We start from the raw sequence: 26,243 nt of genomic DNA, 5'->3' as shown, positions 1-26,243 counted from the left end.
ATCTGCTACTGGAACTGGTAGCAATGGTTAAATGGTTCACTTTATAGTGGCTGCATATAAATATATATTAATATTTTAAAAAATGGGGGCAAAAGTTGTCTCTTCTAACAGATGCATAGACTGCATTAGCACTTATTCACTTCCATTGAATTCTGGTACTCTTTCAAGGCTAGGCATAATTATTTCAAGGCTATGCACCCAAAGGAAATCATCCTCCTGGGCAAGCTCCTGAGAAAATCCAGGACGTGCTGGCAAGCCCAGATGGGTGTAGCTGAAAGCTCTGCCAAGTCAGTATCAGGTGTCAGGTATTGTCAAGCAGTTGCTGTTTCAGCAGCCGACAGTACCGTGAGGGCTTAGGGATCAATGGATGTTGCACAAAGGTCAGTCATGTCAAGGGTACCAGTTGAGTGTCTTAAAACCACTTCATTTGTACTGTTCGCTTCATACATAAGGATTTTCAGTACCACAAATAATCAAAAATATTTTGCTCCTAAAGTATCCTTATATATTCTTAAGAGTCTACAAACATTTCTGTAAACATAGATAAGGAAATACATATGTGTTGGAGGCTCCAGAATTTTCTGTAGTAGTGTCATGTTGATGAGATGAAGCTTGATATTTAGGGGATTTAAACTGATTTTCCCTGTTGTAGCTACAATTAATTATCTTGCCAGTTGGTGTGGAAAGGATAATGACTGCTAGCTAAAAAACATAATTAACTGGATCTCTATTTGAATATTTGTTTAACTACAATCTTCAATATTATCCTACTGAACAAACAGACATAGCTTGCATCTTGAACAGACTGCACACTTGGCCTTTAAATTCCAGTGCAGTGGAGATGAAGAGAAGGAGAGGAGCACTTTTATGTTTCCAACTACCCAATCCTACACCTGGCTCTGTGGAGAAGGGAATTCTATTTCACAGTATCATCATAGAATCATAGAATGCTTTGGGTTGGAAGGAACTTAAAGATCATCTTGTTCCAACCCCTCTGCCATGGAAAGGACACCTTCCACTAGACCAGGTTGCTGGAAGTCCCCTCCAGCCTGCCTTGAACAGGAATGGGGTAAATCAATCCATTGCAGCTCTTTCTGTGCCACTGTCCAGCCAATTCCTTGTCCTTTCAAATGCCTGTGGATGGTGGCTCTGCTGGATCTGAGGTTTTTATTGAACTAGCACTTCTTGCCTAATCTTTCTCCTCAGTTTATACCTGGGTATCCATAATCACAAGGGTATTTGGCATGCGCCTGGGAAAAGTGCTCTTGAAGCTGTCTTCCTGACTGCCTTTTGATGTGGTCTGGATGTGTCAGTGTAGTTATGATAGTCAGCTGCTGACCAGGAGTGGGACCATCCCTCTTGGTGTTCCTCCCTTTCCATTCCTAACATTGACAACTGGGCTCAACTCATCCTGCAATAAACCAGTTCTGGGAGCTAAACCAGCAGAGAAAAGCTAATCATGCTTAGAGGGGAAAAAAAAAAAAAAAAAAAGAAAGAAAAATTTAAAAAGAAAGAAGCAAAAGAAGAAGGGAAAAAAAATGTAGCCTCCAGATAAGCATTCTTCACTCTGTTAAGCAGAAAGCCTCTTTGGGTTTCCCAAAAAATGTGCTCAGTCATCCCATTGCCTCCTGCTCCCCAGGAAAAGAAACAGCAAGCTTCAACCATCTGTGTTTACCCCACAACTTATTTTGTCATACAGAGTTAGATTCTTATTAGTGGGGTGAAGTTTGTATTAAGGGCAAAAAAAGATTTTTATTTTTCCAGGCATGTAAATGGGGGATGGTTTGTTTCCCATTTTGGAGTAGTGGGCTACATTACAGTGCTTCCATTGGGAAAAAAGAGGTTGGATTTTTTTTTACCAAAATGCCAGCATATGGAGTTTCATAGTGCATTTAAGAAAGACATAGGAGTGAAACCTTTGTGGCTGTCATTGAAGGAACTTCAGTTAGGTGGATGACTTTGTTTTATATTCTTTTTTTTCCTTCCTTTTTTTTTTTTTTTTAATGTCAGGGTTGGAGAAAATAAGAGGAAGGGGGACATACAAGTATCATTTCTATTTTAAGGCAACACACTGCAAAACTGTGAGTCAGTTCTGCAGTCGGGGTGTCATTTGGATGCTGCCTAGCCTGCTCCAAGCCTTCTCAAGTGTGAGGAAAAAGAAACCTTACGCAAATGAAACTACAGTAACAGTAGTGGCAGACTGGATAGAAAAACAGTGAACTTCTGGTGAGGTAGGAGCCTGCCCAACTTTTTTTGCTGAGCAAGAAGTGAGTCTGAGTGATCCCTGGCTCACCTGGCTCAGACAATCATTTAGCCATTGATCTTTCTATGCAAAATACTGAACTACTTATCATATTTTGGTGATGCCTTTTGGTAGAATTTCATGGTGTTCAGTCTTGGCAGCTGATAAATCAGGTAGTGTCTCTTGCAGCTGCTGTCCTAAGGAAAGCTAATAAAGATGTAATGCATCTCTTTACCCACCTGACATTTTTACATCCTTCTTGCATCACTATCTGCCTCGAGGTTGACCTGTGACATTAATTTGGTAAAATAAACTAATAGTTAATCCAAGTATTGTCCTCTCCCTTGTATTTGTAGTGCTGTCCATACAGCTTGTGGAAAATGGCAGTGTAGATAGAACTGTGCAGGATACCTGTTTCACGGGTTGCTGGATTTCCCTCCTGCAGATTTTAAGCAAGAGGACGTTATCACAAACCTTTGCATATCTCATCTTCACCTTTAAACTTAGTTCTGTTTTCTCTGGATATAATCCTGCAGGAGCAGTGGTACTCCTCCATGTCAAATTTTGCCTTCACTAAAGTCAATCACTTGTTTTTTTGCCTAAGATCAGGCTATTGAAAAGCACTGCCAGTGACAGGGGAGACTGAGTGTGGTTGGAGCATCGCTCACACAACAAAAACACACTCACAAAGGGTTTTTAATTTGTTTTCAAATACTACCTCCAGTATTTGTTTGAATTATTAGTTTCTTATATTACTACTGTATTATTCTTGTTGTTATTATTATTATATTATTAGCTTCTTTACATAGGTGCCAGCTCCTGGGTTAAATGTCCCTTTGTCTGCATGTATGAATGTTGACCACAGTAGAAGATCCACAGAGTTCCTACCATTTCCTTTTTTAACCTAAATAAATTTTCAAACCAATTTAGATAAATTATGAGGAGTTCTTCGGAGGCTAGGCCTGGGAGCAGAGCTTGACACAGAGAAGATGACATCATTCACCATCCACACAGGCTTTGGCACAATACTTGACTGAAATTCCCTCAATAAGCAAACAGTGCATTAGCACGGGCTCTGCAGCACCTTCCCCATTGCATAATGGTGTTTGTGCTGGCTGTTATTAAAAACCCAGGCAGCAATTCCACCTGCGTCAGCCCCTGCTACTGGCAAAGCACTGCAGGCACACTTTGTTGTTGCAATGCCCTTTGCTGTGCCCTGTGCAGCCTGGGAGCGGGGCACTGACTATCTGAGGGTGCTGGTGCAGTAGGGGAGCCCCACTGGCACCCCACAGCTGGTGGCTGCAGTGGTGTTGTGGGCACTGGGTGTTTACCTGTGCCCTGTGTGACTGTGGGCTGCGTGGAGCCAATTATGATAAAATCAAGATTGCTGTCTTCAGAGGAGCCTGTGGGGTTAAGAGTTTCCAGATACAGCAGCAGACCTGTTGGTTCAGGAGCAAGTCCTGGCCCGATCTGACAAGGAAGGGCATTTTAATGAAATTTTAATTCTTTGCTGCTGAAGCAAAGTAGGATCGTGGTTTTAGATGATGTGTTGGTCCTCAACTCTGAGAGCATTAAGGAAAGGAAATAAAATAAACCTCTCTTTGTCAAGCATTCCCAACACACAGCAGCTTATGCCAGCCAGTCCTCAGGCCATTTATAGCTGGTGTAGCTCTCCAAAGCAAGCAGTAGGCACTGTTTCCCATCTTAGTACCTGATTGCTTGATGCCTCAGCAGATCTACGTACCATAGGCAGGTGAAAATAGAAAATGGGCTATTATTATTATTAGTTTAGTACTATTTGATTGTCTCCTGATGTCAGTATTTCCATTGGGTGCATTGACTTACTGAGGCAGGCAGAGAGAGGACGACAGGGAATGCAGCAGAGTTGAAACCAAGCAACATCCAATCATGAACCCTTGCTGGGCAGAAGTCATCTTGTTCTTATATTTTTAACTTGTTGCATTTCACATGCATGCTTCCTTTCAATCCATGTATCTCTTTACTGCATATCACCTCTTGTGTTTTACATGTATGTCTCCTACGGAGGTGCTTTCCTCCAGATTTTAAATGTTATCTAAATGTTATTTTTAAACATTATTTAAAGACTGGCAAAGAGTCAGACTTTGGAGCCTTGAGAAGTCGTGAGATGTTGCCTCCACACCCTTTCTCTGCAACCTCAAAAAAGAAAATAAGGAAGACGCCAGTCAGGGGCACAGTTCAGAGTTGGTAACACCCCTGCTTTTCCTCTGCTCCTAGCAGCACATAGTGCTCCACTGCTGGTGCCAAACTCCCTGATTTGGGGGGGAAGGAGGAAGCAGGGTTGAACAGGGAGAGGTTTCACCTATGGGTATAGGCGTGGAGTGGCACAGAGAGGGGTGGCCTTTGCCAGGTGGCCCATTGAGGTCCTTCAAGGTTCATGCTTTGCTTCAAGGACATGCCATGTGCGAGGTGTCTCCTAGTGACTATAGACAGTGTTAAAATTGTGCAAACTGTTCCTGTCTATGAAGGCATACTTCCACACTCATAACCTGGGAGAGGAAACCTAGGGCTGGGTTTGGCAAGACGTTTTAAGTATCCAGAGGTGCAGGTGGATGTCCGTGGGGGTTTCTGAGTACACCAAGGCAAACAAAGTAAAGTGCTCTTGGAGGTCAGGCCATTTTTATACACCAGCTAAGCAAGTGTGTGTAAACAGTCAATTTTTCCAGAAGAGAGAGAGGGAGAAAGGCTGGCAATTCCATCTCCCCAACAGTCCAGCCTCACAGGAATCAGTCATGGTTTTTCCTTGTGCTAACACTGGCAAGTCTAGGGAATTAGACCAGTATTCTTCTGTGGGTTCCAGTAGATCATCTCAGATCATGATGAAACTGCTTCCCTTATTCTGGTCTCTTTGCTCCCTTGGGGCATAGACCCAGGGCCACTGGGCGTGGGAAGGACCTTGGTGCTGTAAATGCATCCTAGAGCTCGCTGTGCTGTAGCCTTCAGGCAGGACCATACATGGTCAAGTCATCATCCCTGAAATTCCTGAAGGGCATACCTGCCTGCATCAGACATTGCTTTGATTTGTGCATAACCACTGCTTGGGGAGCAGTTGTAATTCCTGCTCTGTGGACTCCTGTGCTGTCAGATATATGGAAAACCATTCCTGCTTTATTTGAAAATACAAAACCTGACTTATTTTAGGGAGTTTTCTCATTGATTTCTCTGAAACAATTATTACTGAGATTTTTTTGTTGTTTTGCTCTAGTTTCCGTTCACCTTGCTGCATGCTTTCACCTTTCATAGCTGAATTGTAACTTTTTATTTTAAATAAACATGTGAGATGATACTTAATTAAAGTCTTGGGATGGAGGTGGTGATCACTAGAGGGTGGTGATGTAGATGGTGAACTCCTCTGTTTATCCACAGAACTAATCAGGCTTGAGAGGTGAGTGTTGTGCCACTGTCCTACCTGGAGAAGCTGCCTCTGAAGCACAAGAGGTTAATTTGTTTTCCGCTGCTTGGTCTCTCTTCTGTGACAGCCAACAAAGGTAGCAATTACCAGTGTCATCTGAGGGGATGTTCCCTGATCTGGCTAATTTGGAACTGGGAAACCACACTGACAACTCAGCAAATTTCTTACAGGCCAGACAATATCCCTGACCTGGTCAGCAGTACGAGAAAGTTGTTACCTAGACTAAATTTGGGCTAATACCTTAGGGCAAAAGGTTCCATATCCATTACAAGTCCCTTGAAGCATTTGGTTGTTTGAAGGATCAGCTCTACTCAGATGCAGTCAAGAATGTAGGACATGTTGTAAAGGGAGAGTCAGTTTGTGCCTGTCTTTTTAGCTTTTATTATTTTTTGTAAGGCAACTCCTGTGGCATAGTTTGCACTTCACATAACGAGTATGTATGCTGTCATATTTGTTGTGTGAAAATAAAGAAGAAATCATAGCAACACATTTGTTCTTGTGGAAGCAGCTGAAATCAAAGGAGGCAGTTCAGGAATGACTTTCACAATTTGCAAATGCCTAAGGGGAGTTATGATAGCTGTTTCTTTAGCCTAACGTTCAAGGATACCATAAAATCAAGTGTTTGAGCACAGAAACACAGCAATCTGAGATTAAAAAAAAAAAAAAGGAAAAATAACGTACTGTAAAATAATTGACTACCTGAAATAATTTAAAAGGGATTAGATGGATTTAGCAGCAGTTGTAGTGGGTTTTTCATTGCTTGTACTTTTAAGTCAAGATAAAATGTTTTGTTCATGCAGACAGGAAATGTAGGAAAATCTTTTGACCACATTAGTTCAGACTAGAAGATCACAATGGTTGGTTTTGGCCTGGTAGTGTATAAGTGCATTATCCACAACAATATAGTAGTTTCTGGGCTCAAGTCACAAAAGTTCAGGACAAAAAGAAGAGCCGTGTAGCCAGCCATCTCTGTACACCCTCCAACAATTCAGTGTCAAGGAAAACGTTAGCAAAATGGGGGACAACTTGATTTTCCAACAAAGTAAGTGAAAATGTCTTTTTTGGCTTCAGTAGACTCTTGGTCATGAAACTTAGGAAACTTACCTGCAGCCATTGAGCTGGTTGTGCTGCAGAAGTTCCCAAAGGAGACTCTCATTTTTGCAATTTGCTGTGCAGAGGTGTTGAGCTCCCCTCAGTGTGGGAAGCTGCTGAGAAAATGTCAGGCACTTCTGGAAAAGGAGTAGACAATATATGCAAATTGTTGGTATTTATTCAGTCATGTAGTGGGGGAGAATAAACATTATTCCTGACATTTCCATTTTTGATTAATGATGAATGGAGCTGGCAGATGTTCAGCTGGCCGCCAGATGGGGTCTGCTCAGTCCAACAAACAGAATAGGAGCAGTCTGGATCTCGTAAAGCCAGCACAGACAAAAGCTCTGACAAAATCTCTAGTTCATCCAAGTGATACGCCAATTTTGACCTCAAAACGACTAAGCTGTTTAAGAATGGAGGTAGTACAACCAGCGAAACTGCTTATGGAAGTGAAATGGGGTGTGGAAGGATGAGAGCTGGTTAGTTTGCTGGAGTTTAGCAGGTTTTTAGCAGGTTTTTTCCTGCCGCAGGAGCCACAGACTGCGGCTTTGATTCCCTGTGGCTGGAGCTGCGCGGGGTTTTTGTGCATTTACCCTCGGTTACAGGTGCTCGTGTCTCTGGGCACATCTCCTCGGCTGGTGGTGGCAATCGCCTGCGTATCGCGTCGTTAGCCCGGGATGGGCTGTGCCTCTCGGGATCAGATAGCCTGGCCTTGGTCCCTGTCCCTCGGCCGGCCGGTCTGGCTGCCTGCTCCTAGCCATGGGGAATCAGCCCGCGGGAGGAGCTGCGGAGGCTTCTCCCGGCGTGTGCCCAGCCCGCGGGGAGGGGGTGACAGTGCCGAGGACAGGGACGCTGCTCTGAGCGCCTGTCCCCGTCAGGACCCGCTTCCTCCAGCTCACTGCGGGCAAAGCCATTCAAATTTACAGAAGTGAATTTAAACCCATGCAAATTCGGTTCCTGGGGGAAGCGATAAGTGTCCGAGAAGTGCCCCGTCGCCGTCCCGCACGGCGGCCCGGGCAGATAAGCCGCCCCCGGCTGCGGGACCCCGGCGGGGAGCGAGGGACGGGATGCGAGGGTTGGGTCGGGGCCGTGTGTGTTGCCGCTCTGACCCCGAGATGCAGCGCGAATAAATTCCCTTTGATAATGACTTCCCCAGGGAGACAAAGAACGGGAGGGAAGAGGAAATTTGACCGCGGTGTTCACGGTTACATTGGCGGTGCCGGGGGGAAGCCGTCCGCCTGCCTTTGAAGCCGGAGCACCCGCCTCTCGGGGCTTTTTATGCCTACGGGCCTGGGGGAAGTGGTAAAAGCGGGGGCTGGCAGCCTCTTACAGAATGCCCCGGTGCTTCTCTGTGCGTAAGCTGGGGCTCGGACGCCTCTTTCCCACTTGGAATGTGCCAAGAGAGCCAATGATGGACGGCTGCTCTCTGCGATCCTCGGCTTCAGATAGGGTTTATTGTTTTTGCTATATTTTTATTATTCATGTACAGAGACCTAGAACAAATGTTTTCCCGTCCTGAACCGAGTCCTTCCCGTCCGGGAGCGCGGGGCGGCGGTGGCCGGGCCGGGGCAGCCCGGGGCAGCCGGAGCGCGTCCAGGGTGGGGTGGGAAATCTATTTCGGGCGTAAACACGAACAAAAGCGCTGTAGCCAAACCGTGTGTCCGTCGTGCCCTGAGCGCGGAATTTATTGCTTCTGCAGGCGCTCGGTCCCCTGGGTGGGTAGGCGGCCGGGACGGCGACCCTTCCTGCCTCGGGGGCGGTGGCAGGAGACTCCCCCTTCCCACACTCCTTCCCCCGCCCTGAAGGAAGATCGCTGGTGGGAGCGATTCCTCCCGTCGCCTGACGGAGGAGCGGTGAGGGGCGCGGGTCGGGGGTCCCCCGGGCGTGGGCGGGAGGCTGGGTGCCGGCCCGGGGCGTTCGGGGAGGAGCGCGGGGGAGGCCGCTCCCTGCCCGGCCCCGGCCCGCCGCCCCCGGGAGGGACGGGATCGGCGCAGCTATCTCCCGCTGCGCTCCCGGCAGGCAGGACGGGGAGAGGAAGCGGTGGCGCCGCCCGGCAGGGACGGGGCTGGAGCAGCCCCCGCCGCCCCTGGCCTCGGCGGGGCCGTGCCTGGCGCTGCCCGCTGCCCCGGGCCTGCCGCGGTCGGGCGGGGGAGCTGCCGGCGCCGGGCCGGGTGCGCGGCTCTCTGCAGCCCCGGGCTCGGCGTGAAGCTGAGGGGTCGGGTCCGCAGCCGGCATCGCCTCTCCGCAGGCCGGCAGCCTGGCCGCTGTTCCGGGGCCGCACAGAGGTAATTTGCGGTGGCTTGTATCCGCTCTCCCTCGCGGCAGCTCCCCGGAGGGACAGCGCACACGGGTGCGTGCCGGGAGCTGCCCGTGCCTGTGCGCATCTGGCTCCAGAGCCTGGGGACCTGGGGGACTGGGGGTGCCTCTGACCCACCTGAACGTCTCTGGAACTTGGTCAGGATGGAAAACCTCCTACCTGTCCTTCAGGGATCTCTGCCCGCTGAGGAAGGCACCGTCCCGGCTCTCCGAGATGGGGGCGCGGGGCTGTCAGGGTGTTCGGGGCTTGGGCGCAGAATTTTTTTAGTTTTCTATTTTTTTACAATTCCTGTCTTGTGACTTATTGAACGCTTTCTTCAAGTGTTTTCTCTGGAAACTTGTCTGAAATGAGGGCTGTGAGCCCTAACAAAGAAGGGTGTTGTTCGACAGCCAACAGGTGATGGGGTGAAACCTGAGTATATGTGTACATTGGAGTAAGGTCTGGCTGCTGTTTAAAATAGAATTCTAAAAATCAATGGGAGACTGTAAAAGGCAAGATTTCCTTCTTTCTAAATCTGTACACCCTCTTAAGGAGAGAGGGGGGAGCATCCGTGAGAATACCTCTTTCTCGGCTGGAGGTTTGGGTCTTGCCTCGCTGCAATGTGTGCTTGAGTTTCCATCTGCGATGTGCAGAGCCAAGGATAACACGGCCAAATCAAATGTGTTGGCATGGGGCGATGCTTTGTCACGGGGCTTCCCTCCTTTTGCTAAATGCAGGTAGCCTGCCTTGGCAGTATGGCTCGTCAAAAGAAAATACCGTGAGAAGGATCCTCTCACTTCCAGTTGGAAAAGTGGTCTTGGCGCTAGGATGCTAGAGGAGGAAAGCAGTTAACTCCTCTGTTGCTCCTTGTATACTGGCTAAAAAAAAAAAAGGAAAACAGTTTTTCTAGGGTCCATCTATAATGAATGTCTTTTGAATGAACAAGTAGACTGGCTCTATTCCTTCGCACTGCTCTGGGTAGTTTAGTACTCAGAAGGACCCAGCAGCTGTGTGCTGGTGCTGATGCAGATTCTCCTTATCAGTTCTGGATCCGGATTTCCCACACAGAGAGCTATAGAGCTCACCGTAGATGTGTTATTTGTACTGTAGCTGGGGAATGGGACTTCCTGATCATGTGCGCAATACACATTGGAAATAGGCTTTGAATTATTAATAGTTCCTTTATGGTGGTTTATTGTTGTTATATTGTGCCCTTCCTCTTCTAATGTAGTTATCTTGCACCAGAGATTAAACAAGCAGGTGAATGGGCTGACCATGCTAATCTTGAGTCGTTGAGCCTTCATTGTGAATGGATGCATGTGATATGCATCTTGTATCCCCTATAGCCTTGTTAACAAGCCTTCTAACAAAAAAGTTGTTAAAACAATTTGCCCTGCAGGACAGAGTAAAACAGCAGGGGGTGGGCAAGGAGATGTTTGTGTAACTTTGCTTACAAATCGTGACCTCTTCTATCTGGTCAGGGGGAACATAATCAGTGAGCTGGAAATCCTAGCATGGGATAGCCTTCATATAGGCTTCAGCAACAGCTTTGTTCTAAGTTTGATGTCCCGGTATTTTGTGTAGCCAGAGCTTTGTAATTAGGAGTGTAGTTTGTCTTTGCCTCTGAGGAATTTGTCGTATGACTGTTTTAATTCATCAGTGGAAAAAACACAGTAATTGCTTTTCTTTTCAAATCAAATTTAGCTGTGTAACTCAATTATGTTATTCATAGTTGTCAACCTGCCAGTGAAAAACCTCCTTGTAGGCTATAAAGCCTTTTTTGAGAGGCAGTATTTGAACAGAGCTGAAACCTCAAAATGTTCCATGGTCTTTAGGAAAGCAAAGCAAAACAACACATCCTTGCTGTGTTTTGTAGGTGTCATGGCAGGAGTAGAAAGACCACCTTTCTCGTCATCCCTTGGAAAGCACTTATTTTTTCAGCTGTTGTTTATATTCATTTGAATCCTCCTTAGGATGTAATCATTTTAAACAGATCTCTTTGAAGGATGAGTGAGGCTGGGGGGCAGAGAGGAAGAACCCTGTAGTTTAAAAATGCAAACCAAATTACACTGGAACAGGAGGGAAAGAAGAACTCCTAAACAAGCAATTGCTAAAATACTTCTTCAGATAGTCTGCTGTTAAGATAGGCTGGATTAGAAACCTTCTTCTCAGCAACCCCCAGTATTTATGATGTGGCTCTATTTATACGTGGTGCGTTGTCATTTTATAGCCAGCTTCACATTCATCCTATGGGAGCATTTTTCTTTTAAAGTGAATTATGTCCTTTGAGCTGTCCTAATCTCAGTTCGTTGAGGTTTGTGAACCTTGCTTTGAACATTTCTAATTACCTTATCTGGGGAGGAGAACTCTGACTGTAAAGTTGCATTTTACGTCTGGAGCTAAGATGCATTCTTTTATTGTCTATCAGCCAAACTTTCAAACTGCCCTGTGTGACTGGAAACTGGACCTGCAGGTCTGTGGTTTCCTCTGGTCAGAGCTGGTGCGTGTGCTTTCTGAAACGGATGTGTCAGAGGAGGCCCAGGCAGGACCAGTCTCTGCAGTGCCTTGTCTTCCTTAGGAATTAGGCAACACTCCTACACTTCTCTGCCTTTGCTGTGCTTAAGATCCTGACCTTGTCCAGTGCTGCTTTGTTCATTGTGGGAGTAGTATGTAGCCTTAGCATTCAAAATACTCAGAAAAGTTAATAAGTCATCTTGCGTTCAGATTTTGTGTTGTTTCCTTGTCTTTCAAGAGAAGTTGGAGAAGTTAATCTTTGATCTTGTGAAGAGAGGGTTTTGAACAATCGGTATGAAGCAATTCTGAGTTACTTGGTGTGCTTGTGAGTGTTGGGTATTGTGAGAACAAGGCAGGAGTACACTCTGCTCAAGTGCCCAGGCACTGCCGGAGCTGAACCTGTCTCTTTGCCCAAATTATGTTTCAAATCTGCTTCCTGTGGGATGTGGTTGAGGTCATGCTGCCCAGTGAAATATTGTCAGAGATGTTTAACCTACTGACTCCTTTTATTCTTGGGATATTGGGCAGGAGTCAGTTCTTGAAAAGGGACCATTTGATGAATACAAGTTCTTGCAATGCCCTAAGAATTTGAAATACCAGCTGAGGTGTCAGTGAGTGGCCATTATTGCAAACCAGGCATCTGCCCCTTTCTCAAAAGAAATGGTAAAATAGTTCATCTGCTGCTCAGGTCATCTTGGAAGGAATTCAGCTTCTCAACGATATTGCTAGTGACTTTATATGTAAGAATTCCTTGGATATAGATGATGTGTGACACAAGCTGCCAAACTGAGCATCCCTATCCATCAGCAACAGTGAACACTGTTGCCTTTTTTTCCTAGAGTGATTTCCTAACTGCATCACATTATTCCTCTGTCCCTCCTTCCTCGCACCCCAGTTTTATTCAAGCAGGAACAAAAACATACTTGATGCATGACTTGACTTCCACCAGTGAGTGGGAAGGGGAAAGTTCTGTATTCCTTGTCTTATCATTTCTTTGTGAGAGCAACTAATTCAAGGGATTCAGTATGTACCAGGAAGCCTGTCTTTCTGTTTTACATATATAGGATTGAGCTTTAAGGATTGAGTTTGATTTTACTTACCTTCCTTGAGAAAGACTGTAAGATGGTGATGTTAAGCTCAGAAGCTGTTGTGCTAACCTTTAGTTTTTCAACTTGAGTAAGATTTCAGACATGTGCCTGACAGCTCAGCAGCTTTCCAGAAATAGCCCATTCTCAGAGGGGAAGTTGGCAGGTTTGCTTGCCCCATCAAATATTAAATTAATCTTCTATTACAGTGCAGCTATGAAGCATGTTGGCATCTTAGCAGTGCACCAAAAATAGTATGTATGTTTTTGAACCAGAAGTTTTTGAAGTAAAGTTAAACAACTTAATTTTTTGGAGCACTAGCCCAGTGGAAGAGTTAAGTAACCCCATCTCTTTTTATGGGCTGTGGGAATGTATGGACATATTGAAAATAGGGCTAGATAATACTATATACTGGATATTATAACTTCTCTGAGTTTGTAACTTTTGGATGCATATGCCCACTTTTTATGGAGCAGGTTTGTGTTTATGTGCTGAGTTATCAGAACCTGGCACTAACCAGTGCCTCACACTTGAAGGAGAAATTCCTGTTGAGTGACCAGCAGAATATTTGGGTAAGCAGTCTTAAATCTTCCACCTGTGAGCTAGGAGGGACTTATTTTCTCTAAAACAGTGGTGATGAGACTGGAAATGTAATGTAGGACCCACCAGAAGTTTTTAGATTGTTCTTCTCATTAGACCCACCAGCAAGGTTTATGTCAAGGAGATAAAAATTTTCTACAGCTCGGATGCAGCTCTGACAAAATTGGAAATGGGTTTAGATGAACAGGAGAAAGAATGTCCTAAAACAGGGAAGGCACAGCTCACATGTAACGTGGTACTGTAAGAGCAAGCTTGTCCCTGCCCCAAGAGGTCAGGATATCTGTTGTGTTAGGACAAATCCTCTGTGCTTTTGGTTATCTGTATTTCATTGAGATGCCTCATCTGAATTTCCTAAGAACTTCTGCTAGAATTAATACAAGACATATATCTTGTTAAGCTTTTTACTGCAGACTGCTGCGGATCTTGGTGAGAGCCTTCTTTGCCAGTTGTGACTCAAAACAATCCCACTGATATTAAGCTTTGCAGGCTTCATGAATCAACAAAATCATCTCCCTGTAGGGTTTTAAATTGACAGAACAATCATGATGTATTTTACAGAGACTAATCTGGCATAATTGGATTTCAGATATTTACAGGACCAACGCCCTTCCGCTCCCATACAGCTCTACCAAAGTTCTCAGAGGAATCCAGCAGATGCTCTGTGCCTGCCTTGTGAACAACAGGATGCTACTTGCACAACCATCTTTCCCCAATAATTTCTTTAGTTTTTGACAAGTGGTTGTCATGTCTTTTGTTTTACTAAGTTGGTGGTTGTAATGACTTCAGGAGGAACTGGTGTCATTCCTGTTGTTAGTACCTGCTCAATGAGCTTTTCCTAGATTTACCTAAATATACGTATCCTGTGATGTGAAACAAGCAGAACTGTAAAAGGTGACAAATGTTAATACTGAAATACATTGTGGTTGCCAAAAATGGTAATCTGTGCCTAGGTTTCTGGGATTTTTTTTCTTCCAATAGTTTTATTTTCATAACTTTTTTTGACCACTTTTGAATTGCTTGTAGCAAGTTGTAATGAAGCATCACTAATTTATTGTTCTGGGCAACACATGGAATACTAAACCATTGTAAGATCATTTACACTGATAATTAGTTGTTCATGTTCAAATCTATTAAAGCTCTATTAATCTTTTTCTCCAGATCACTGCTTGATGAGCTGCAGCTGAAATATTTAACACTTCACACTTATGCCATTGGAGATGGAGCCCAAAGCCAATAACCTCATTTTTGGGTGTCAGCGAAGCTCAACCTCTGACGATGACTCTGGCTGTGCCTTGGAGGAATATGCCTGGGTCCCCCCAGGCCTCAGACCAGAGCAGGTACCAACCATGTTTCTGCATTTTAAAAATAAGCCTCGTAAGGACTGTCTGAGGGAGTGATATGCTGCCTCTGTAAGGCTAATTAAATTCTTATAATGTATAAAACTTTAATTCATGTAGAACTTTTCACTTCTTTTTTGTTTCCTGTCCAATGGAGCTGTGTGTAGGGAGCTTTAAGTTCTCAGCCCTGAGGAATTTTATGTTCCAAAAAAGTTCCCAGTTAAGGTTTTTTCAAAAAGTATATGCTGCAGAGGTATGTATTGGCAAGTAAAAGCAGCATAGAAGTTTGCTTTCTTTCTGAAAGAAGTTATTAGGTTAAATTAAAGCTCATGGCATACCTCGAAACATTGTGCTCCCTGGCCAAGTATTCCACTGCACTTGTATGACTCTTTAAATAATTAGGCATTTGACATCTAGAATATGGATGGTACGACAGCGCATATAAATGAAAGCGTTCAGTCACTGTGACAGGCAATAATGTATTTCACGCTTGTTTAAATAGTTGTATGGCTGCCATTTGTTCATGCCAGGATTCCTCTTGCGTGGTGTCTGGAGCTGACACTTGTGGCTTGGTTGGGCTGTCCTTTCCCCTCTTTTCAGTCCCCTTTTTTTGTGTAACATCACATGGCAATGGGAATATAAGTGAAATTATTGATGACCAAGATGCTACGGGAGGGGAGACCAGAATGAACTGCTCGTGGTATGCATTCATTCATGGTATTGATGATATTGCAACTGTGCTGAAGCTGTGTACTCAGTAATATTCAGAACTCAAGATTTCAGTGTTAGATGGCCAGGGTGGCTTTGCAACATCTGCTAAAGGAGGCAGAGCAATCCTGGCAAGTTTATACAGTCCATAGTTTAAAAAAGTGCAGAAGATGTATCTTTTTTGCAATGCAGAGATTTTCTTAATAATGAGTAAAGTAACAAGTCAGCAGGAATTGCAAATAACAGGCTATTTTTAGGGCAACTCTTTTTATCACTTACTTAAGCATCCATAAGGATCCTGATGAATCAGACCTTAAGGCAAACAGTGAGCTAACATTCTGCCAGAACAATTAAGTGCCCTAAAATATCCTCATAATCCCAGCTAGCCCAAACTCACCAAAGGTGGGAGGATTTTCCCCCCAGAAGGATTACTTATTTTGAGAACAGTGCAATAAACTTGAGAAAAGGGCACAAGCTATTTTTAAAGCTTCACTTCTTGCTGCATATTATCTTCTCCTGGAGCATCCTGAAATATAGTCAGTAGCAAGTGGGCTTATAGTAGACTTCAGTTGTTTAAATTTTGGTTAAATGAAGAGCAAGTCATGTTTTGTACTACCTGTCTCTCATAATTTTGATTGCTTCCTGACTTAAGTGACTGATTAATGCCTTTTTTTCATCTGTCTTGCACAGTAATAAGCTGTTGACCTGAGCATTATTTAAATCTGTATGGCAAGTAATATTTTTGCCAATAGTCAGCTCTTACAGCCCCAGGCCTTGTGACAAGCTGGAAACTGCATAGGAAAAACAATAAATCTGTAGCTGTTCCACAAAAATATTTTTTGCCATTGGGCTTTGTCATAGTGTTCATTACAGCTTTCCTGTCATAATAGTCTTCTGAAAAAAAAAAAAAAGACTGAAGAGTAATACAAAAACATTCATCCCGTGAAAATTTCCTGGTTAATTTGCATCTGATTGAAATGTGGCTGGATCCAGCCTCCTCCCAAGGGAAGGATGTTTCCACCTTCTTACCAAAGCCCACATGGAAGCAATGAAAGCTGATGCTTTGGGTGAACCTGATCAGCAGGAGACTACAAAACAGCTTTTGTCTCAACAATGTGTAAAATGCAGAGAGCAAATTAAATTTGTTTATATAGTGGCTGTTTTCTGGAAAGCTCCGTGCCTTGTGTGGTAAATTGCAGAGGGAAACTTAGAATTTCCATGGAGTTGTTGACCAGCCCTGAAGGGGGTGGGAATAATGAGAACATTAAATGTGCATAATTTATGATACCCCCCTAATTGTCACTGCAAATTGCATTCCAGAAAAGCAATTCAGCAGCTGGGTGCTAGTTTTATCAGAGAATTCAGGTTTGCTGAGCTCGTTCATCTGGGTCTTGTATTTTCAGCACAAGCCCTGTCACAGTCTAATGTAGCGTGACCTCTTCTTCCTTAGTAAATGAGACCTGAGATAAAACAGTAGCTAAAGGACACTGGCAGTGCTTGGGGCCTGTGTGTCCCTGGGTCTGAACTCTGCATTTCTCCTGGTCAGGTCCAGCTGTATTTTGCCTGCTTGCCAGAGGAGAAGGTCCCTTACGTTAACAGCCCTGGAGAGAAACACCGGATCAAACAACTTCTCTATCAGCTGCCACCCCACGACAATGAGGTAAATACAGAATTTAGGATGAACTGTCAGGGTTTGGGTCTCCCTGGCAGCTTTTCCGTGGAGAATTACCTGCCTGTGTATTTATTGCAAGCCCAAACCATGGCCTGCAGTGGCATCTGAGCTATAAAGCAGCACGGTGTGTACACTGAGTCCATTGTTCAGCTGTCTGCTTGGCTTGTGTGCAGATAAGAGCTGTCTGGAAGGACACTGCCTTTGCTTGTTAGGGAGGCTGGTGTCACTGCAATAAACTTAACACAAGTTGGTTTTATAGTGTTTGCAGCCACCCACCAATTACCAGGAACCTACAAATTCCTGGAATTGCATTGTGGCGCACAAAAAGGATGCTTTGTGATAGTAAAAGGTTTGCATCTCAGTTATGCAGTGTAATTTGGAGTAGAAGTGGAAATAACAAACAAGCTCTTTGTAAGGAAAGGGGCGGGGGTGTCAGTACTTAAGGTCTTGTGTATACTGCAACACTTAGTCGTGGGCACTTAACCATAAATCTAAAGGACAATATTATGGCTGATTTAGGTTCATTCCGTTATTTTAGGTTAGCAGCAGACTTTGGGCTAGCTTCTAAAAATCTTTCTCTTGCCTAAACAACTCAGTTTAGCGTGGTGGGTTTTTTCCTGTAATGAAAAAAAAATCTCTCTTCATACTATTTTTGTGTTATGCCATATTACCTAAATATTAAGATGGTAGAGAAGGCAAGCAGAAGTTTAATTATAATTGGCAGCATGCCTGATTAATTCCTTGCATATATGCACTTACTTACTCATCTGTTCCATTAGAAGCTCAGTCTCTGATACAAGTTCTCCTGTGTTTCACTGGAAGGTGAGATACTGCCAGTCACTAACTGAAGAGGAGAAGAAGGAGCTGCAGATGTTCAGTTCTCAGCGCAAAAAGGAGGCACTGGGACGAGGCACTATTAAACTACTCTCCAGAGCAGTGATGCATGCTGTTTGTGAGCAGGTAACACACTGGTGCAATAGGCTAGCTACAGGGCTGAATAATAATCTCAATATCAGAATTTAAACTTACCTCTGTCTGTGTATGAAAACAACAACAACAAAAGATTATTTTTGAAACTGCATTGAAGAAGGAAGAAGGTAGTGCTTGCTTAAGCAAAATGTAACCTTTGATACTACCAGGAATGAACTGAGTCTTTGATATATTTCCTACTCAAAAAAAAACCCCTAATGCTGACTCATATTAAAGTAAAAGCAGACATACACTTTAAAATGTTATTTTGTATAAAATAAACTTATATTCGCAGAAGGTTCATTGAGATACAGTTCATCTAGACCATAACTGATAATAATTTTTTCCTCTTGTCAGAATTTTGGAATAAAATCTCATATTGGGTTTTGTGTTTTAACTTAGATTAAATGCAAGAAGCTAGTAGTTTTGGATGGGAAGTGTGCTCACTTTCTGGGTTTGTTCCTAGTGCGGTACAAAAGTAAATGGTGGTGAAGTTGCAGTTTTTGCCTCAAGAGCTGGGCCTGGTGTGTGCTGGCACCCCTCCTGTTTTGTGTGCTTCACGTGCAACGAGCTTCTTGTTGACCTTATTTACTTCTACCAAGATGGAAAAATTCACTGTGGCAGACACCACGCTGAACTTCTCAAACCTCGATGTTCGGCCTGCGATGAGGTGAATAATTCACGTTTTACAGCCAAGCTACACTCCTGTTGTTCAGTTGACAAACTGCATCACTTCAGAAATTCCTAACTAACTCCAGATGCAGTCATTTAGGAAGTCAGGACTCTGCTGCATAGATGTGTTTGAAAGCTGAGGGATATTTCATTTCTTGTCAAACTGATAATATTACAAGCAATGAGATGGTATTTAGAAAGCAAATACCTGTTTGTGTTTAGAATTGAACAATCTCAAATTTTACAAAATATTATCCTTACAGAAGCTTCTTTAATGGCTGAGTTCTGGGGTTCCTTTTTTTTTGGCTTTAGAATGTACTGGTTTTGTTTCTTTTTATTTTTATTGTGGGAGATTTGTTGTTTCTATCTTTGTATTGAAAAGGGAGCAAAATGAAAATAAATTTTGTGTGTGAACTGCAGAGTTAGGATATTTTACATGCTCTAACTCTCAAGGTGAGGTTTAGGCCACTTAACTAAAAGTATCCTTTTTATCCCTGAAAAGATAATTTTTGCTGATGAGTGCACAGAAGCTGAAGGTCGCCACTGGCACATGAAACACTTCTGTTGCCTCGAGTGTGAAACAATCCTGGGTGGACAGAGGTACATCATGAAGGATGGGCGGCCGTTCTGCTGTAACTGCTTTGAATCGCTCTATGCGGAATACTGCGAGACCTGTGGGGAACACATTGGTAAGTGTGTCCTTTTTAAGCACTAAACTTACAAATTAAGGGAAAGCCAATTATGAAATTATTTCACATTCCAGAAGTATGAATTGTGCAAGTAATTTTTTAGAGAGACCCAGAGCATTGCTTTTTCTCTTTCCAGGTGTCGACCATGCTCAGATGACCTATGATGGACAGCACTGGCATGCCACAGAAACTTGCTTTTCTTGTGCTCAGTGCAAGACCTCTTTGCTTGGCTGCCCTTTCCTTCCAAAGCAAGGGCAGATTTACTGTTCAAAAACCTGCAGCCTGGGAGAGGATGTTCATGCCTCCGACTCTTCTGATTCTGCATTTCAGTCTGCTCGATCCAGAGATTCCAGGAGGAGTGTCCGCATGGGGAAAAGCAGCCGGTCAGCCGACCAGTGCCGCCAGTCTCTCCTCCTGTCGCCCGCCCTCAATTACAAATTTCCTGGCCTTTCAGACAACGCTGATGATACTCTTTCTCGTAAGCTGGATGATTTAAGCCTTTCAAGGGAAGAGGCAGGCTTTGTTAATGAAGACTTCTGGAAAGGAAGAGTAGAGCAAGAAATGCCTGAAGACCCTGAAGAATGGGCTGAACATGAAGACTACATGACCCAACTTCTTCTGAAGTTCGGTGACAAAAGCCTCTTCCAGCAACCCACTGAAGTAGACATTAGATCAAGTGAACACTGGATTTCTGATAGCATGGTCAAGAGCAAGTTGGACTTGAAAAAAAATAATCCAAGCCTAGCAAGTAAGAAGTATCAATCAGACATGTACTGGGCCCAGTCACAAGATGGTTTGGGAGACTCTGCATATGGCAGCCACCCAGGCCCTGCCAGCAGCAGGAAAATCCAGGAGCTAGACATGGAACACGGGGCCTCAGGATACAAACACGACCAAGCACCATGGTATGGAGGTTCACTTGAATGTTTGTCTGACCTGAAACAGCAAGAACAAAGTGTTCGAGACTCAATGGATTCCTTGGCTTTGTCTAACATAACAGGTAATGGGCAAATCAATCAATGGCTTTGATGGAGAGATCAACAAAAGCATGTGTGTTGGAGTATTTTAAAGGAAAATTTTTCATTTTAGTGATTTCTAAAAAGCTTTAGTATCAAGAGATGCATGTGAAGTAGGCAGCAGCTTTTATCAAGCCCATAATCTTTTACAGGATATGTTTCTGTTACTTAAATCCCATTAGATTCTTCTCCTTTCCTTTTGAATTTTTTTTTGCTTTAAGCAATCATGTTAAACAGAATAAGAACAGTCTTCAACTACACATTTATCATATACAAACCATTGCTTTAAGCAAATTACTATTTTTCCATACCTTGTGTATAAGAAGTTGCATTATATATTAGGATGATATTAAAGATAGTCTACAAAACACTTTAGATAACCTCCTGATTTGCTTGTAAAAATATGTAGAAAATCTGAAAGGATAGTAAACTTCTTAGCCTTAGGAAATTAGGTTTGTGAGATTTATTTTTCCCCACTGACTAAAGGGAAACTGATAATGCAGTTTTGTGAACCTCCTTGTCAAACACGACTTTATTCCCCAAAGGGATAGTGTGTGCTAACCTTCCTTTCCTATTTCTGTACAAAAAAGCCCAAACCTGGCAGTTAAGACCCATTTGAAAAGTTGTCCAATCATCATCTCCTTTCCTTTCCTCCTGTAACCCGAATTACAGCAGCTATTTGTCTAGCTGAGGCCCAGCCACTGGCTGGCTGCATTTGCCAGGCAGCAATGAAGGAACTGAGGAGGGGAGCTTGGTTCAGGGGGCACAGGAGGAGGAGGCACTTACGCACCTGGGACCATCAAGGGCACATGACACTTTTAATGATTTTTTGAGAGTAAGGATCCTTCTTTGCAAGGCAGTAAGCTTGGCTTCCCTGTTGCAACAGCTGGAACATGAATTTGGCAACACTAGAAATGTGAAATATTTTAGCCTTAAGAATGGCAAGCATAGACTGCAGAATAATTTTAAGTAATCCTTTTTTCTTAAAAGGCATACCTGTATGTATGTTTCAAAACTTTCAACCCATTGAACTTCTGCTCTTGATGTCCTCATGACAGCTAATTCTTTGGTCATCAGAGTTAATAGTTAAATGTTTTAAGTCAAAACAAAGCTTATTCTACTATGAAGGGAATGTTTTTGGCAATAGTTCAAAAAAACACTTGGTGACAAGAAATGTTTCATATTTTGTTATAATACTTGTCTCTTTGGTTCTCCTCTAATTTTCTTTTTCCTGCTTTCTCCATTTCCACCACAGGGGCTTCAATGGATGGAGAAGGCAAGCCACGGCCATCTCTCTACTCTTTGCAAACTTTCCAAGAACTGGAGGTGGAGGACTGTGAGAAGATGAGCAACATGGGAACTCTGAATTCTTCAATGCTCCATCGGAGCACTGAGTCCTTGAAGAGCCTGAGCTCAGAGTTGTGTCAGGAAAAAGTGTTGCCAGAGGAAAAGCCAGTGCATGTACCTGTACTGAGACGATCCAAATCCCAGTCTAGACCACAACAAGTGAAGTTCTCAGATGATGTTATTGATAATGGAAGTTACGAGAATCTTGAGATACGTCAGCCTCCCATGAGTGAAAGGACTCGTAGGCGTGTTTACCATTTTGAAGAGCGTGGAAGTCGGCCTTCTCACCATCGCAGAAGAAGCAGGAAGTCTCGTTCAGACAATGCACTTAATTTGGCCACAGAAAGAAGATGCTCTCCAAGAGAGAGATTTCGTTATTACTCCCCTCAGGATCATGAAAAATTTATTCAGAATAGAAGCTCACGTGAGCTTCGGGCCTATATTCAAAATGCAGAGCTGTACGGGCAATATGCCCATACCAGGTCTGACTATGCACTGCGGAATCAGGTGGTTGATAAGTTCTTTGGATTGTATGGTGAGGAAGATGACTCCTGGTGTTCAACTTCATCCTCATCATCTGATTCTGAAGAGGAAGGATATTTTCTAGGACAGCCAATTCCACAGCCACGGTCATTGAGATATCCATACTATACAGATGATCTTTCTGGTCCAACTACTGCGTTATCCAGTTCTCAGTTTGGACAAAGGACAACCAAATCAAAGAAGAAGAGGGGACACAAAGGAAAAAATTGTATTATATCTTAATTAATTACTAGTATTTCTTAAGTGGGAGGACCAGTCAATTCTGTAGCTACAGTTTGAACCACATCTTTTTTATATTAATAATTGTACTTAAACAAGTTGCTGAAGCTCATAATGCTTTGCCACTGTAAATGATAACCGTGCCAGAGTTTACATTGTAAAAGTAACATTCAGAAATGTCACCATGCCAAATGATCTGCTCAGATACTGCTGGGTTTACATACTGTGTTTCAGCTGTCAAAATACTGTTACTACAGTTCTTAATACAGAGTTTTTGTAGACATTTTATTTTATGCTCACTATTCACCTACGTTGAATTATCTGAGAGAGAGGATTCGGCAAAGATGAATAAATAAAAATGTCAGTCCTGTGCTGTAGCTGTAGACACACGGGGTGATCTTTGACTTCTTCCTCTTGCTGCCAAGAAAAAAAAGGCTCTATACTGTGCCCTTTCTTCATTGATAAAGCTCACTCTTCCTTATTCAAATTTCCATACAAAAACTGGATTCTTTTTATTTGGGAAAATGCTCATTAAGAAAGCAAAAATCATAATGTGGGAGCTGAAATGCTTAAAGCCTTGATGTATCCTAAAGCAGCAGTGAATGTTTTGTACATTTAACTTTCATGGTTTTTCCTCTACAATTTTTTGAGAAAGTGTGAGGTGGCTGGTTTTGGTTTGGGGTTTTTTTCATGCCTGTTTAAAGGAAGATATTAATTCAGCTTCTGGAACTGGACTTAGCTGCCAATGAGTGGTGATGTTTTTTCTGCCATGGCCCCCCACCCCTCAGCAGTGGGAGAGGTGCCACTGCTGGAGTCCTTTGCTCAGGCATGTAACCCCATTTAAGTCAATGGATTTACTTACATAACAAGTATTTTCATATGGGCTTAAAGGATTAGGCTCCAGAATTGTGTCTTTTCACATGCATTATCCAGGTTTTAAAATGTATTAGCTGCAATTCTAAGTAAAAAAAAACTGTTGATATTTATAATGTAGTATTTCATAGGCTTAAATGTATTCATAATTTAACAGTGCAAATACTAATGTACATATTGTACAGTTAAAATTTTAAAATCTGAGTATTTTTATATCCCTGAATTTGAAGACGTTTGTTACAATATCAAACTAGATTTGTTAGGGGTTTAACAGCAGTGTTATGGATGAAATAGTGCTTGTATTTTAGTCAGGGGGTTTAAGTTGAAAAATGTTCAGTGCAAAACAGCTTAATTTTGTCTACTAGGTATTAAAAGCTCTATATGCATGGTGGGGCTATGTAAATACTCTCTACGGCCCTCTTAATCTTGCAAGTATTATTTATGGGTCAAGCAAAATGTAAACTATATAAATGTAAAAACCACACAAGCTTGGAATATATCATTACAACCAGTATGCAACTCCTGTGGATGTGGATTTTTTTATTATTGTTCCCCCTCTTTCCCCAAAAATAATTTCTGAAGTTTGATTACCTAAAGGAAGAGAGATTCTGAGTGGGCCTATAAAGTAGGAGGTAATCACAGTAGTTGCCTTGAACTCCAGATATGGAGCAGGAGCTATTTAAAGTTAAAATAAACTTCTTCCACTGTTTTAAATAAAGGGCAGGAATTTCTTAACAGTGATGTCCACTAATGAAGATAGTTCCATTTCACAGGCTTTTTTTGGTAAGAAGCATCTATTAGTTCATTAGTTTCCTTTCTTCAGGTGGTCAGAAAGCAGTGGCTTTAGCATTTACTAAGCTTGCCCTTCTTGATAGAGAAGTATGGAAACAAAAGCAGCTAGAAGTAAGGGGGGGAATGAACATGAGCACTGGTTTGCACCAAAGAAAATTAGGCTATTGCTAAGGGTAATCAGACTAGCAGTTACTTGCTTGTATTTTTCAGGGTAAAATGACCAGAGGTGGTACTCACCACATCAGTCACTTTCCCAGTACACGCCGGTCCTGAGCAGGTGAGAGCTGATCAAAGCCACCTTGAAGAATATTATATGGGATATAGTGTCTGTGACCAGGACATAAAAGCTCTAAAATGTGGTTAGTGTTATTGGAAGTATTACCTATATTCCTAGTGGAGCATATACCCTGGTAGGCACCTAAGCATTACACAGCTCCTTACTCACTACCTCCCAGTGGGATGGGGGAGAGAAAAATAAGAAAACTCATGGGCTGAGCTGAAGACCATTTAATAGAGTAAAAAAAAACTAACTCCAAACAGAAAACCCTGAAGTGATACCAAAAAACCCACTAGCTCAGCACTAGCCAAGTAATACCCAGCCTGTCCTTGAACAGCAGTAGCCCAGGCAAGCTCCTTACCCCCATCCCTAGTTTTATATGCCATGATGCATATCACCTGTGGTCAGTTGGGATCAGCTGTCCTGGCTCTGTTCCCTCCCATCTTGTGCACTCCCACCCTCCTCACTGGTGGGGTGGGCTGAGAGGCAGAAAAGGCCTTGACTCTGGGTAAGCTCTGCTCAGCAACAGCTAAAACATCCCAGTGTTATCACCAGTTTCCAGGAAAAACCTGAAGAATAGCACCACTGCACCAGCCTTTGAAGAACATTTGCCTCCATCCCAGCCACACCCAGTACAACCTTCATGACAGTAAAAAATACAAAAATAAAACTTTATCTTCATCAAAATTGAAAATCTTGCAGACAAGAGGGTGACAAAGATGTGGTCCTTCTCTGATACCTAGCATTACCTCCTTCATATCAACAGTGGTTTTGTTGCTTATTTTCACCTTTACTGCTCACACTGTCACTCAAAGCTGCCAACTCGCCCAAGTGAGGTTACAGAAGTAACCACTTCAGTCTTGGCAGACAGCACTAAATTTCCATACTCCTTCAATTTCCACCTTCTTTTTAATTTTTAAGAGTATCTGCAACATTAAGAAGTGCTAGGAGTAATTTCTGTTTTCAGGAGCTCTGAAGGTGACAAATTAAATTCCTCCATGTTTGCTTCCCCCAGTGCTCTTCCTACAGTTTTCCAGAGCCCCATTGAGGCTGACTACTAGACCAGGGATATTTTTTTACATGCTGTGAAACTAATCCAAAATACATACTTGTAAAGCAAGCAAGAATAAAAGCCATGTTTCTTGCTTAAGTTAAGTGACTTCCATATTATGTTGTACTTACATCAACTGAAAGCATACATCACAAAAGGTTAAATGCAAACATTCAACACAATGCCAAGTATTAGATGGAAAATCAGTTACTCATCACTTAGAAATGTGAATTAAACCTTTCACAGAAACAGCACTTACAAAAAACTCAAAAGACTCCCTAGTTCACAAGTGAAGTGTAATGAATTTTTTAAAAATTCAGATTGAGCAAATGATTAGGCATAGTGAATGGGGTTACCTCAGGCTGGCAGCTGGTCACCAGTGGGACTCCACAGGGCTCAATTTTAGGGCAAGTGCTCTTGGATGTCCATTGAGTGAGTTTGCTGATGACAGTGAATTGAGAGGAGCTGTGGACTCCCTCAAGAGCAGAGAAGTCCTGCAGAGAGATCTGAACAGACTAACGAGCTGGGAGACACTGCCCAGCTGCATGAAGTTTAACAAGGGCAAGAGCCACATTCGCCACCTGGGACAGGACAGTCCTGATTATCTGTAAAACTTAGGGAATGAGGAGTTGGATGGCAGCCCTGCAGACAGAGATTTGGAAGTCCTGGTTGATTGCAAATTATACTCGAGTCAGCAGTGCTCTGGCAGCCAGGAGGGCCAACCCTGTCCTGTGGGGCATCAGGCACAGCATGGCCAGCCAGGCAAGGGAGGGGATTGTCCTGCTCTGCTCTGCA

General features: G+C 43.2%; 1 protein-coding gene across 4 annotated transcripts in view; it reads left to right on the top strand.

The window, feature by feature from the left end:
• The window catches only part of PRICKLE1 (prickle planar cell polarity protein 1), a 65,662-nt gene extending 41,815 nt beyond the window's left edge, over positions 1–23,847 (top strand). The window contains exons 1-8 of one of the 4 annotated variants that reach the window (XM_038153005.1): positions 8,267–8,503; positions 14,442–14,620; positions 16,875–16,988; positions 17,823–17,960; positions 18,436–18,639; positions 19,144–19,330; positions 19,467–20,330; positions 21,602–23,847. In XM_038153005.1, coding sequence (XP_038008933.1) covers positions 14,489–14,620; positions 16,875–16,988; positions 17,823–17,960; positions 18,436–18,639; positions 19,144–19,330; positions 19,467–20,330; positions 21,602–22,458 — 2,496 coding nt within the window. In that variant the 5' untranslated portion in view covers positions 8,267–8,503; positions 14,442–14,488 and the 3' untranslated portion in view covers positions 22,459–23,847. Of the gene's footprint in view, positions 1–8,266; positions 8,642–8,829; positions 9,074–14,441; positions 14,621–16,874; positions 16,989–17,822; positions 17,961–18,435; positions 18,640–19,143; positions 19,331–19,466; positions 20,331–21,601 lie in introns of those variants that run through there. The other 3 variants (XM_038153004.1, XM_038153003.1, XM_038153002.1) reach the window with 3 other exon arrangements.
• Positions 23,848–26,243: the final 2,396 nt, after the last annotated feature.

Source organism: Motacilla alba, chromosome 1A, assembly GCF_015832195.1.
Source record: "Motacilla alba alba isolate MOTALB_02 chromosome 1A, Motacilla_alba_V1.0_pri, whole genome shotgun sequence".
NCBI classification, from domain to species: domain Eukaryota; kingdom Metazoa; phylum Chordata; class Aves; order Passeriformes; family Motacillidae; genus Motacilla; species Motacilla alba.
This window is presented reverse-complemented; position numbering and strand designations above follow the sequence as displayed.